Source organism: Crotalus tigris, unplaced genomic scaffold (genome assembly GCF_016545835.1).
Source record: "Crotalus tigris isolate CLP2741 ecotype Arizona unplaced genomic scaffold, ASM1654583v1 scf7180000018101.4720394464:4744507, whole genome shotgun sequence".
NCBI lineage: Eukaryota > Metazoa > Chordata > Lepidosauria > Squamata > Viperidae > Crotalus > Crotalus tigris.
Window position 1 is genome coordinate 513952 of NW_024096823.1, and position 12021 is coordinate 525972.

General features: G+C 39.9%; 1 protein-coding gene across 5 annotated transcripts in view; it reads left to right on the forward strand.

The window, feature by feature from the left end:
• VDR (vitamin D receptor) overlaps nucleotides 1-12021 on the forward strand; it is a 93948-nt gene that overhangs the window by 33294 nt on the left and 48633 nt on the right. For all 5 annotated transcript variants that reach the window (XM_039347746.1, XM_039347748.1, XM_039347745.1 and 2 more), the window contains 2 exons: nucleotides 380-451; nucleotides 3768-3918. In XM_039347746.1, the coding sequence (XP_039203680.1) occupies nucleotides 388-451; nucleotides 3768-3918 (215 nt within the window). In that variant the 5' untranslated portion in view covers nucleotides 380-387. The remainder of the gene's footprint in view (nucleotides 1-379; nucleotides 452-3767; nucleotides 3919-12021) is intronic.

Consider the following 12021-nt stretch of genomic DNA (forward strand, 5'->3'; position numbering starts at 1 on the left):
TCCTACTCCCTCTTATTGGTGGCCACACCCACTTGGGGGTCACCACAACATGGGGAACTGTATTATGGGGTCACGGCATTAGAAAGGTTGAGAACCACTGTCCTAGAGTGACTGGAACTAGCATTATCTCTCACATTGCTAAGATGATGTTACAAGAAGGCGTACTAAAGTGACACCTTATTTTTTTGTGACTGGTGTTTAGGTGTGGTGAATTATGTGCCAAGTGCCACACCTCACTCTTTAAAGTAAGTTGCTTACGTCAGTAAGGTTTGAATTAAAAGGTAGAATAAATTCCCAAACTCAAAGCAGGAGGTAAGATTTGAATACTCTCTTGATAAGTCTTGAAGGTTAACTTTTTTATACTAATTTTGGATTGCAGGTGGATCCATGTCAGAGTTTCAGAGCTCTTGGGAATTATATCAACAGAGTATCCCAGATGACCTGGATGTCGGTAAAGTACCTCCTTTTTTTGCAAAAATGTTCCTGTGAAGTAAAATAAGATACTGTTTTTGCCAGAGAGGAAAAATATTATGTATTTGAAATTATGTTGTTTCAGCCATTCTGAAAAGCCTGCTCAATGATCCTTTTTGAACAGCCTAGTTTCTTGCATGTATTTTCTTGGTATTGGAATCTGCAGTTGATGTAGGGCTGGCTTTGAATGAAATGTGATTATCTTTCAACTGTGGCCAACTTTTTTTTAAAGTACAACTTTATTTTGGCAACTTTTCAATTACTTAAGTCAGGGGTGTCAAACTGCCAGCCTGTGGGCCGGATGCATCATGGCGAAGCCGCACCCACCCCATTGCCAGCAATGGAAAAAAAGTCACGCCATGTCACATGATGTTGCGAGTTTGACACCCCTGACAAGGGTGTGTGTGAGTCAAAGATAGAGTTCTGAATTAGGATAATAATTTCTGATCTCACCTCTGCTATAAGCTCACCAAGCTTATGGACCTCTCTTTTTTATGGTCAGTCTTTCACTTGCAAAATGAAGATAGTAGATGGTTTTCTGCTTCTTTGATCTGTTGTCTTATAATAGCAAAAATGCTTTTAAAACTCACTTATTTCTATTATAAAATACTAAGAAAGCATTATTGCTACATATGTCCACATACTGGATTGTTGTTGTTAATTGCGAAGTCGTGTCCGACCCATCGCGACCCCATGGACAACGTTCCTCCAGGTCTTCCCGTCCTCTACCATCTTCTGGAGTCCATTTAAGTTCACACCTACTGCTTCAGTGACTCCATCCAGCCATCTCATTCTCTGTCGTCCCATTCTTCTATTGCCCTCAATCTTTCCCAGCATTAGGCCCTTCTCCAGTGAATCCTTCCTTCTCATTAGGTGGCCAAAGTATTTGAGTTTCAACTTCAGAATCTGGCTTTCTAAAGAGCAGTCAGGGTTGATCTCTTCTAGGACTGACCGGTTTGAACGCCTTGCAGTCCAAGGGACTCGCAGGAGTCTTCTCCAGCACCATAGTTCAAAAGCCTCAATTCTTTTGCGCTCCACCTTTCTTATGGTCCAACTTTCACAGCCATACTGGATATTGTTAGCTATATTTTTCCTCTTGTACTTCATGACATTTGTGGTGGAACACAGTTTGGAATGTTAGAGTGTATGTGTGCTGATGCAATGCAACCATGGAAATGGGGGAAATTGAGAGGTTGATGGAGACAAGGGTTGTGAATCCTAGCTTCATCAACAGAAAATGCTTATTGATCATTTCTCTTTATCTCAGTGATGTGGTAAAGAAGATAGTCTTTCACCCAGAGCAAGATAATGAACCATAATTATGATTCTTTTTCCTCCACAGAAAGGATTGTTTTCAGCAGAGGATTCCTTAGTCTACTCATAATGTAGAATCATGAATTTTCAAGAGTCCTAACTTGCACCAAAGACTTTCCATGAAAAAAGAAGGCTGTCTTTTGCAGAGTCACTCTGCATATGGAGAGCAGTGGTAGAGAGGGCGGAGCTAACATCTCCTTTTGAATAAGAGCCTGTATATTTCTGAAGGTTTCAGCTAAAATGCAATGGCTACAGTGAATGTAGTAAAGTGGTTGCTTTCAGCTCTCCTTCATTTGGAATTCTTTAGTCCCAACAGATTTGTGGTATGCCAGGCTAACTAAGATAATCTGAGCCCTTGGGCTAGAATAAGCTGTAAAACATGGGTGTCCAGCCTTTTGGCTTGTTGTGGGCCGCATTGAGTGAAGAGGAATTGCCTTGGGCTGCATATAAAATATATAAAATAGTTGATATAAATCATATAATCATGTTAAAAGTTTACGATATTGCGGGGTCAAATTAGTAGCTGTCTAGGGCTGCATGCTATAAACCTTGCTATACAGAACAGCATTGAGTAGTGATTCTAGCATAGCCTAATGCATAGTGTATTGAAACCATGAACATTGGCTGGCTGATATCAGCTGAAATGATTAATTGTATTAAAGTAATAATTTTTCCCAAAGTTGTAGAGAATCAGTTATTCTTAATTTGCCTAATAGTCATCCATGGCTGTATTCAAGTTCTTTACAAACACGTTGAACCAAGGGAATGCCACTCATTCTTTATATATATTCTTTTCATAGATGTTATTCATTGCTCTCTAGACATAGTGCCTGTATAGTGTTAAGTGTTAAGAAAAATCCAGTCAAGACTGAGTTACTAAAAATATTAAATATTAACAGCACCTTACAATACTTCTGGGAAAGGTAGTTGAGAGGATAATTGCACAGCAGCTTCAGAGGACCTTGAATGAACCTGGGTTTGGTGAGAAACAGCATTGGTCCTGTTTTCAGATGATCTCTGTGAGAGTGGGATGCGGGTTGTGTACCCATCCTTGCCTGACTTGATCTCTCTACAGCTTTCAATACCATCAGTTATAGTATCTTTCCAGATGAGTTCAGGGATTGGGGGTGGGCACCACTGTTTTGTGCTAGTTCACTTCCTTTCTCCAAGGTTCATTCCAGTCAGTAGTGATTGAGGGGGAGAGATTCTGCCCCTGGCCCCTACTACGTGGGATGCCACAGTTTTCAATGCTCTCTCTGCTCCTATTCAACATCTATATGAGGCAATTGGGTGAGGTATTATCAATAGGCTGATGATACCCAATTATATATCTCTGCCCCAGGCAAATTATGCATCTTATCTTGGTGTCTGAAAGCTGTGAGGGTCTGGATGGGAAACCGCAGCTGAACCCTAGCAAAGGTCTCGTCTCACAGGAAGCTACGCTTTAGAGCTCAAGAAAGTGGCCTTCTCTGCCATAGTGCCCACCTTTCCTTGCAATTCTGTTTCCTTGCAATTCTGTTTATGTGAATGCTCACAGTATGAAAAAGAAATTATTTTCACTCTTTCTTTGTTTGAAACACCCTTTTCTCCCAAATTTGATAGGAATAGTGGAACTATAGCATGAGATCGTCTCTTGAAAAGGTATCTAGAAATGCCTTAGTTCTGCAACATTTTACTTCCTGTAATTCAGCCATTTATATGAAGATGAGCAGACAAAATAGAACTTGTTGAAGGATCTGTTTTTAGCACTCTGAAAGTCGAGAATGTGTTTGTCAAGACTTGTACATTTTGAATGAAACGTGTTACTATGCTTGGGGAAATATTCATAACCAGAGTGATAATGGGATGAGGGAACTTGTTGCTGGGTTTTATATATTCTATATGTACTCTTACTATATTACTCAGAGTGTATTTACTTTAAGTATTTTACCTCAGAAATTACTATGATGAAGTTAGTAACCTTTACATATTCTCTGTCATAGAAATGGAGCCGATGGTGCCGTGTCCAACCTTTACTGATACAGCCACCGACTTTGACAGGAACATTCCCCGGATCTGCGGTGTTTGTGGAGACAAAGCTACCGGCTTTCATTTTAACGCTATGACCTGTGAAGGCTGCAAAGGATTTTTTAGGTATGAGGTTCTTCACTTAAACTACTACACTTTGTCCGTGGTTTAGGTTTTATTGGACCAGCAGTTTCTTCTTGCCATCAAAAACTGGTCAAAAAAAATTATTTATCTTATTCTTTAAAAAAAAAAAGCATCTTTAAAGGAACCCAACTTATATATTTAGATGTAAGGAAGGAAAAGAGCATATTAATCGTTTTGCCTCCAATAGGGTGGCTAGATTTTAGGTAGTAAACTATTTGATTGGAACCTCAAACTGAGCTTACTGTATAATGTTTCATGGATATAAAATTTGCTATCACTGGACTAAGTTGGCACAGTGGGAATGTTTGAATCATGTTTTGAATTGAACAGAATGGAGAATATAAATTTCATTAGGCATCTGTAGAAATATGGAGGAGCAAAACAGGAAGTAGGAATTGGAATCTGTTTGGTTTAGGATAAACAGAATTGGAGAAACTTCCTGACAGAACAATTAACCAGTGGAACAACCTGCCTCCAGAGGCGGTGAATGCTCCAACACTGGAAGTTTTTAAGAAGAGATTGGACAGCCATTTGTCTGAAATGGTATAGGATTTCCTGCCTGAGCAGGGGGTTGGACTAGATGACCTCCAAGGTCCCTTCCAACTTTATTATTATTATTATTATTGGGATTGTTGCAAAAAGTGAAATTGTTCAGAGTTAAATAATTTAAACCAGAGGTCCCCAAACTTTTGGGCACTGAGGATCTGTTCTGTGAAGAGAGATTTTTCCACGGACTGGAAGGGGCGTGGTTTTGTGTGCTGCTTGCATCCCGCGGATGGGGCATTGTTTGTTTGTGCAGACCGGTTGCTGGCATGCCATGGCCCGGTACTGGTACACAGACCAGGGGGTTGGGGTCCCCTGATTTAAACCACTGTTTCTTCCTTTTGCAGAGTGTGGAAGTACAGTCTGTTTTTTTATTGAAATAGATAACTGGCCTCAACATGACTAACTGTTATTGGGGATGTTTTCATTTAGTTCATATAGGAACTAATATTTTTCTTGTTCCCAGGATTGTTTCCATCTCTATACAATAGTTTTCTTACTTGCTTGCAAATGCACTTTGTCAATAAATATATGTGCAGTCCTGGAAAGAGGAAATAAGAAAACAGTTAACTTTCACCATCTAATTTAACTCTGGTTAAGAGGAAAGTAGCATTGCATAAGCACTAGCCAAGAGTGTTCCAAAACATTCATCAGCTTAGCATATTTCATGCATGAAAAGCTTAGCTCACATAGAGTACCATACTTTTTCTATAATGACGACATTTGAGGTGGTACTGGGAAGCATTGGTTTAAGGTGGATGAGTAATAGCTATACATCAAAAGCCAAAACATGACTAATGAAGGGCAATCTGTATGTATTTTGACTACAACTGGAAGTTAGGAATGCTATCGATAAGGGATTTACATAAACATTAGGCTGGAATTCTAAAGGGCATTTTTTTTCTTAATGTGTGTGTGTTTCCCCCCCCCGCCCCGACATTTTTGTAGGAAACATATTAACTTTGCAAAATAGAGGATTAGATAAAATGTTCTGCGTACCATAGACATCATAGCCAGATTTCCAGTCAGGCTACAGTATACTTGGCTAACCAGAACTGCAACATATTCTTCAATTGCAGTTGCTTAAGAGAGTAATTTGTTTGTCAGAGTTGCATTTCTCAGATGGTGCCCTGGGCTAATCAATCATGCACTGTCTGTCCTAGACATAAAATATATTAGGTTAAGTTTTTCCTCCTGTTAATGACACATTAGCTGAGAGAACTGGTAGACATTTGGGAAGGCAATGAGTACTTCATTCCCTCTAGCCCAGTGGTTCTCAACTTTTTAATGTCACGACCCCCAACCGGTCGTAAGTCGAGGACTACTCAACTGGTGCAGCACCGTTTGCAGAATGGGACTTTTGGCGGGCTCAGCAGGGCAGAGACAGCCTGGACAATTCCTATTGGCTTTTGAAAGCCGATAGAATTAGACTCTATTCAAGAGAGTCTATTCTATTGGCTTTCAAAAGCCAATAGAATAAAAAGGAGTAGCACAGCTAAGGAAAAGGGGGGAAAAAATGGCGGACTGCGTTGTTTGGCGACCCCCGTGAAATGGTCGTTCGACCCCAAATGGGGTCCCGACCCACAGGTTGAGAACCACTGCTCTAGCATGTCAGAATGTAACTGAAACAATTCTTTAAGAGGTATTCTAGAAATCATAACTAATTATTTGATTAAGGAATACCTTTAAGTTTGTAACTCATTGTTTTCCCAAAGTGTGGCAGCTAAGAAACAGTGCCTTTCTAAAATAAAAACTGAAGATGTATCACTGGCAGTGTCTGGACCCCAAAAGAGGTAAACAAGATCCAAGCTGTTATATGCTGAATCCTTGGAGTGCTGAACAATGGACAGTTTTCTCTCCACTGCTCAGGAGTACTGTACCTTTGCCCAGCTTTGTCACCATACGTGTAATTGTTATCTCTCATAACTTTAAAGTTTTAAAAGCTTGTCATGGCAGTTTTACTTGTTTTCTTTACCTTACCATTATTCTACTTTGATCTAACGCAGTGGTTCTCAACCTGTGGGTCGGGACCCCATTTGGGGTCGAACGACCATTTCACGGGGGTCGCCAAACAACGCAGTCCGCCATTTTTTCCCCCTTTTCCTTAGCTGTGCTACTCCCTTTTATTCTATTGTCTTTTGAAAGCCAATAGAATAGACTCTCTTGAATAGAGTCTAATTCTATTGGCTTTCAAAAGCCAATAGGAATTGTCCAGGCTGTCTCTGCCCTGCTGAGCCTGCCAAAAGTCCCATTCTGCAAACAGTGCTGCACCAGTTGAGTAGTCCTCAACTTACGACTGGTTGAGTAGTCCTCGACTTACGACTGGTTGGGGGTCGCGGCATTAAAAAGGTTGAGAACCACTGATCTAACAGGCAAGGCACCAGGCTAGAAAGTGGGAGACCGCGAGTTCAAGTCCCTCCTTAGGACAAAGAATGTTGGATAGGTTTGCCATCTTGAGTTATTTGTTAAAATAATAAAGGTGGAATGCAAACAAACAACTAAACAATTCCTTTGGATTAATTATCTCTGATTTCCGCTATTACTATTATTCTGCATCAACTACTGTTTCTTATTGGTAATCCTGCACATATAAGGAATTCCTATAATGTTTTTTGCGGATTTTCTGAATTGTGATCCAGGCACTATAAGCATGGATGCCCCTGGCAAGCCAAGTAGCTAGTCTGTCTCCATTTCCCCAACTTGGGAGCTGGCCACGTGAAATATTGGTTTAGGCCGACGTTCCTGAAATGGATGATAGGAAATAAATGTATCTGATACTCACCACCTATAATGGGATGAATATTGTCCTCATACTATTAGGTGCCTAAGGTAAGCATGGCATGATATGAAAGAGGACGAAAGATTTTGAAAATAGATTATAAAAAAACTGAAGACAATGAGCAGAGCAGGTGAAAACAGCAATCAAAATAATGAATGAATGGAATATATAAAATGAAGTGAGAGAAAGCCTTAAATGTCTGAATAGCTGCGCTTGCAGATTTTGCTATATTTTAAAACGTTTAATCAGATATTAGGCGTGTTTTGAATTAGATAAATAATCTTAATTCCCAAGTTAGGAATAAAGATGGTGCTGCTAGACCTTATGTAGTCTACCTTCTTTTTTACCTGAGGGCTAGATAAAGTATATCTCCATTGAAACAAAATTATTGCTGAACATAGTGTTCTTTTAAAGAATTTTCTCTCTTCCCATTTAATAAATAGCATAATTCAAGCTACAATGTGATATTATTGGGACTAACATTTCTGTTAGCTGATGATTTGGGGAAGGGAGACTTCCAAATAATGCAATATTACAATTTTACAACTATTTGTTTAGTGACCATTCAAAGTTGCAATGGCACTGAAAAAAAGTTTTTCACACTTACAACCGTTGCAGCATCTCCCCGGTCATGTGACCAAAATTCAGACACTTGGCACCTGGCATGTATTTAGGATGATCGCCATATCTCAGGGTCATGTGACATCCCATCCCTTTGTGACTTTCTGACAGTGGAGAAGCCAGATTCACTTAACATCTGTGTTACTAACTTAACAACTGCAGTGATCCACTTAACAACTGTGGCTGGAAAGGTCATAAAATGAGGCAAAACTCACTGTCTTGCTTGGCAACAGAAATTTTGGGCTCAACTGTGGTCGCAAGCTGAGGATTACCTGAATAGTGGGGGGGTATCAGGAAGAGAGGAGAAGTAGTCATATAAGTGCTACACTATCTTGAAACTTTTAGTTCTGGCTCATAAACACGGCAAAGCAATGACAGCCATATTTCCAAAATTTATGCACTAAAGGAATGTACAAATTGCTGTGGCTGAGATAGTAATAGCTGCAGGAACATCAGCGGTACAAGTGATGGAAGCCTGAATATATCAGAAACAATAAGTGACCTTGAGGTAAAAGACTATTATCTTGATGGAAACTTGCAAGGCATATTTTGATGGAAACTTTCAATAGGCTGTTTCAAAGCAACAGTAATAATACCCTGATACTCAAAGAGGATGTTAAAAACAAGATGCCTGCCAAGGGCCTGCCTACCCTCTGGACATTTTCCTCTCCTCAGCACGGGTTTAAAAATGATAGCCAATTACCTTGCCCTTCATCCTATTTGTGAAGGACTATAAGAAATGCACATCTTAGCAAAGAAGACTAATGGCTGCTCAGGAATGTGAATTCTAAACTAGAACTTTGCTCCATAAACATCAGGCTCTTCCTAATAAATCTTTTAGATATCCTGTAAAACTGATGTTTAGGCAATTGTTTCTGTTCTATGGGAAAATAGTTAAAATCCTTTTAATCTTTGGGCAGGTTATATTAGATTCCCTCCTTCATTCTGATAACCCTTGACATCTCTTGTGATTGGCGATAGGGTCAGGGTACTGGGCGAACTTGTTTTTTTACATCAGATTGGTCTCATATAAAATCAACCACATTTTTTAAAAAAAATGGCAATGTGGGTGTAGCATTTCTGAGTTTAGAATTAAGTAGAAAATCTCCCTCTCGTTGCACTAATTTTGCTACGCTAGTGAAATGTTTTGCTGTGTTCTAAGTGTCTGGGGCAAATCTAGACAACATACTAAAAGGCAGAGACATCACCCTGCCAACAAAAGTACGTATAGTCAAGGCCATGGTTTTCCCAGTTGCAATGTATGGCTGTGAAAGTTGGACCATAAGAAAGGCTGAGCGCCAAAGAACTGAGGCCTTTGAACTATGGTGCTGGAGAAGAGTCCTGCAAGTCCCCGGGATTGCAAGGCGATCAAGCCGGTCAGTCCTAGAGGAGATCAACCCTGACTGCTCTTTAGAAGGCCAGATCCTGAAGCTGAAACTCAAGTACTTTGGCCACCTAATGAGAAGGAAGGACTCACTGGAGAAGAGCCTAATGCTGGGAAAGATTGAGGGCAATAGAAGAATGAGATGACAGAGAATGAAGTGGCTGGATAGAGTCACTGAAGCAGTAAGCGTGAGCTTAAATGGACTCCAGAAGATGGTAGAGGACAGGAAGGCCTGGAGGAACGTTGTCCATGGGGTCGCGATGGGTCGGACACGACTTTGCAACTAACAACAACAAAGTGTCTGGGTAGCTTGTCATTCTCAGGAAGAGAATTGTCTCTTTAGCTTCTCCTTTCCTAATCCAATGTTCAGCATTCTCTCTTTTGGTTCAGCATTCTCTCTTTTGTCAGAGGAAACGTATAAATGATCTAAGTTTTAAACAGTAGAGCCTAATGAAATACAGCTGAACGTTAAACAAAGCAAGACTTTCATTAAAGCAGAGAATATATAAAGGTGAAGTGAGGGTGATGTAAACTTATCTAAGGTCAAGGTGACATTAGACAAGGTGTTTTAAGGTAAGGCAGTAGTAGGAACTATGTGGCTGACTATGTGGTGACTCAGCTATCAGGAAAAGGAGGTGATTCGATAGGTGATAAAGAAAATTCTATTTATGATTCTGTAACTCTTAACAAAACATTGGATGCTAGATGAAGTTATTGATGTAAACCTTAAAGGGTGGGTAGTTTTAAATTTCTGGGCAGGACCTCTCATGGACTATGAAGGTTAACATGCTTGTGAAGAAGGCACAGAAGAGGCTGTACTTCCCGAGAATGCTCAGGAGGATAAATCTATCTCAGCATCTACTTCTGTCCTACTATCACAGCACCATTGAGAGTGTCCTGACATACGGCATTCTTGCATGGTATGGGAGCAGCTCTGTAGCGGACAAAAAAGCTCTACAGAGAATTATTAAAACTGCCCAGAATATTAATCGGACTTCAGCTACCAGCTCCTGGACAACATCTTCGAATCTCGCTGTTTGAGGAAGTTGCATAACATTCTCAGAGATTCTTCCCGTCCTGCTTACAATCTCTTTGGACTGTTGCCCTCTGGCAGAAGATATAGAACATTTAAAACTCGGACCACACGTTTTCTGAATAGTTTTTATCCCAGAGCTATAATTGCACTTAATAATGAACTAAAGGGCCATCATCAGTGAACTGTTGGACAGTATTACTTGGTCTGTTGGGTGGATGTTTGGGCGGTTTTAGGGGTGGGGAATTGTGGTGGGTGGGAGTGTGTTTGGGGATTATGTGTGTGGGACCTGGTCTTTGGGTGTCACGTAAATTTCGTTGTATGTATATACTGTGTATACACATACAATCACAATAAAGTTTATAAAGTATAAATATCTTAGCTATGTACTGCAATAAGAAGGCAGTAGTCATTGGAGAAGATCCTGATGTTTGGAAAATTGAAGTCAGTTGGAAAAGAAGCCAACATGAAACAAGATTGCAGAATACCATCACTAGTGACACAGGTATAAGTGTAGAGAAATTTGGAAAAAGTTATTGATAGAACCACCTTGTGAAATAATGTTTCTTGGTTCACAAAGCAGCCAGAAGCAGCAGAAGTATAGTAAATAGACAACAAGAGAAATAAGCTTTTAATTCCAGCACTCTGGTCATTGCCAAGTCATAAAGCTACAGAAAGTGGTGTAATACTTATAGAAATATGGGAAACCGGAGAGGAAGAATCGGCAAAGGTTCTAATTAAATTATGCTAACGAAGGTAGAGAACGACTTAGCAGGTACGTCAGTCCACATGGCATTACCAAAGAATGGAGATTTTAAATATGCAAAATAATAGGAATATTTTTAATGTCGTGTGCTGGCAAAATAATGGTTAAGATTACTGAATGCAGATTAAAGCAAAAGGTTTTAGAAAAGACCGAGAAGCAAGAAACTGGCTCTTGGTGAACAAAAGTGAGAAAGAAGGCTGTATACTCTCTCCCTATTTGCTCATTCTTCAATATGTATTGAGAGAGGCTGGAGTGGAAGACGATGGTGCGGTTTTAAAATTGGAGGAAGAAATATTAATACAGTAGTCTTCAAACAGTGACCATTTGCAGTTACAATAATGATGATGATGAAAAAATAACCTTGCAAACAGTCTTTGCATTTACGACCTTTGCAAACGTAAAGCAAAGGAAAGCTGAAATAAGTTTGTAAGCCCAGCTGCAATTTCACTTAGCAATTGCTTTGCTGAATAACTGAGTTGCTGGTCCTGATCATGGTTGCTAAACAAGGAGTACCTGTAACCTGTACTATGCTGATGACACTACTCTGACAACTGAAAGTGTGCCACAGACAAAAAATTTGCAGAAATTGCTCTCTCTCTCTCTCTCTCTCTCTCTCTCTCTCTCTCTCTCTCTCTCTCTCTCTCTCTCTCTCTCTCATTAGTTTCTTTAAAATACAAGATGTGGGGTTTTGAGAGAGGGAGGGAGGGAGGGAGACAGAGATAAAAATATATTTGTGGTGAATATGCCAGACAATTTATGTGCTCTTCTTGCGTAACAGTGGTGAGAATGTCTTCTTTGCCTGTACGAAACATGTAATTTTGTTGTCATTTTGTACCATGGGCTATAACATTTTTTTTGAAGATAGTCTCATAGGACACATTTAGGTTTCATTTCTGCTATGTACTGAAAAGCATTAAAACTGAATCAGCTTCATATGCCTATTGCTATTCACAAGTTGA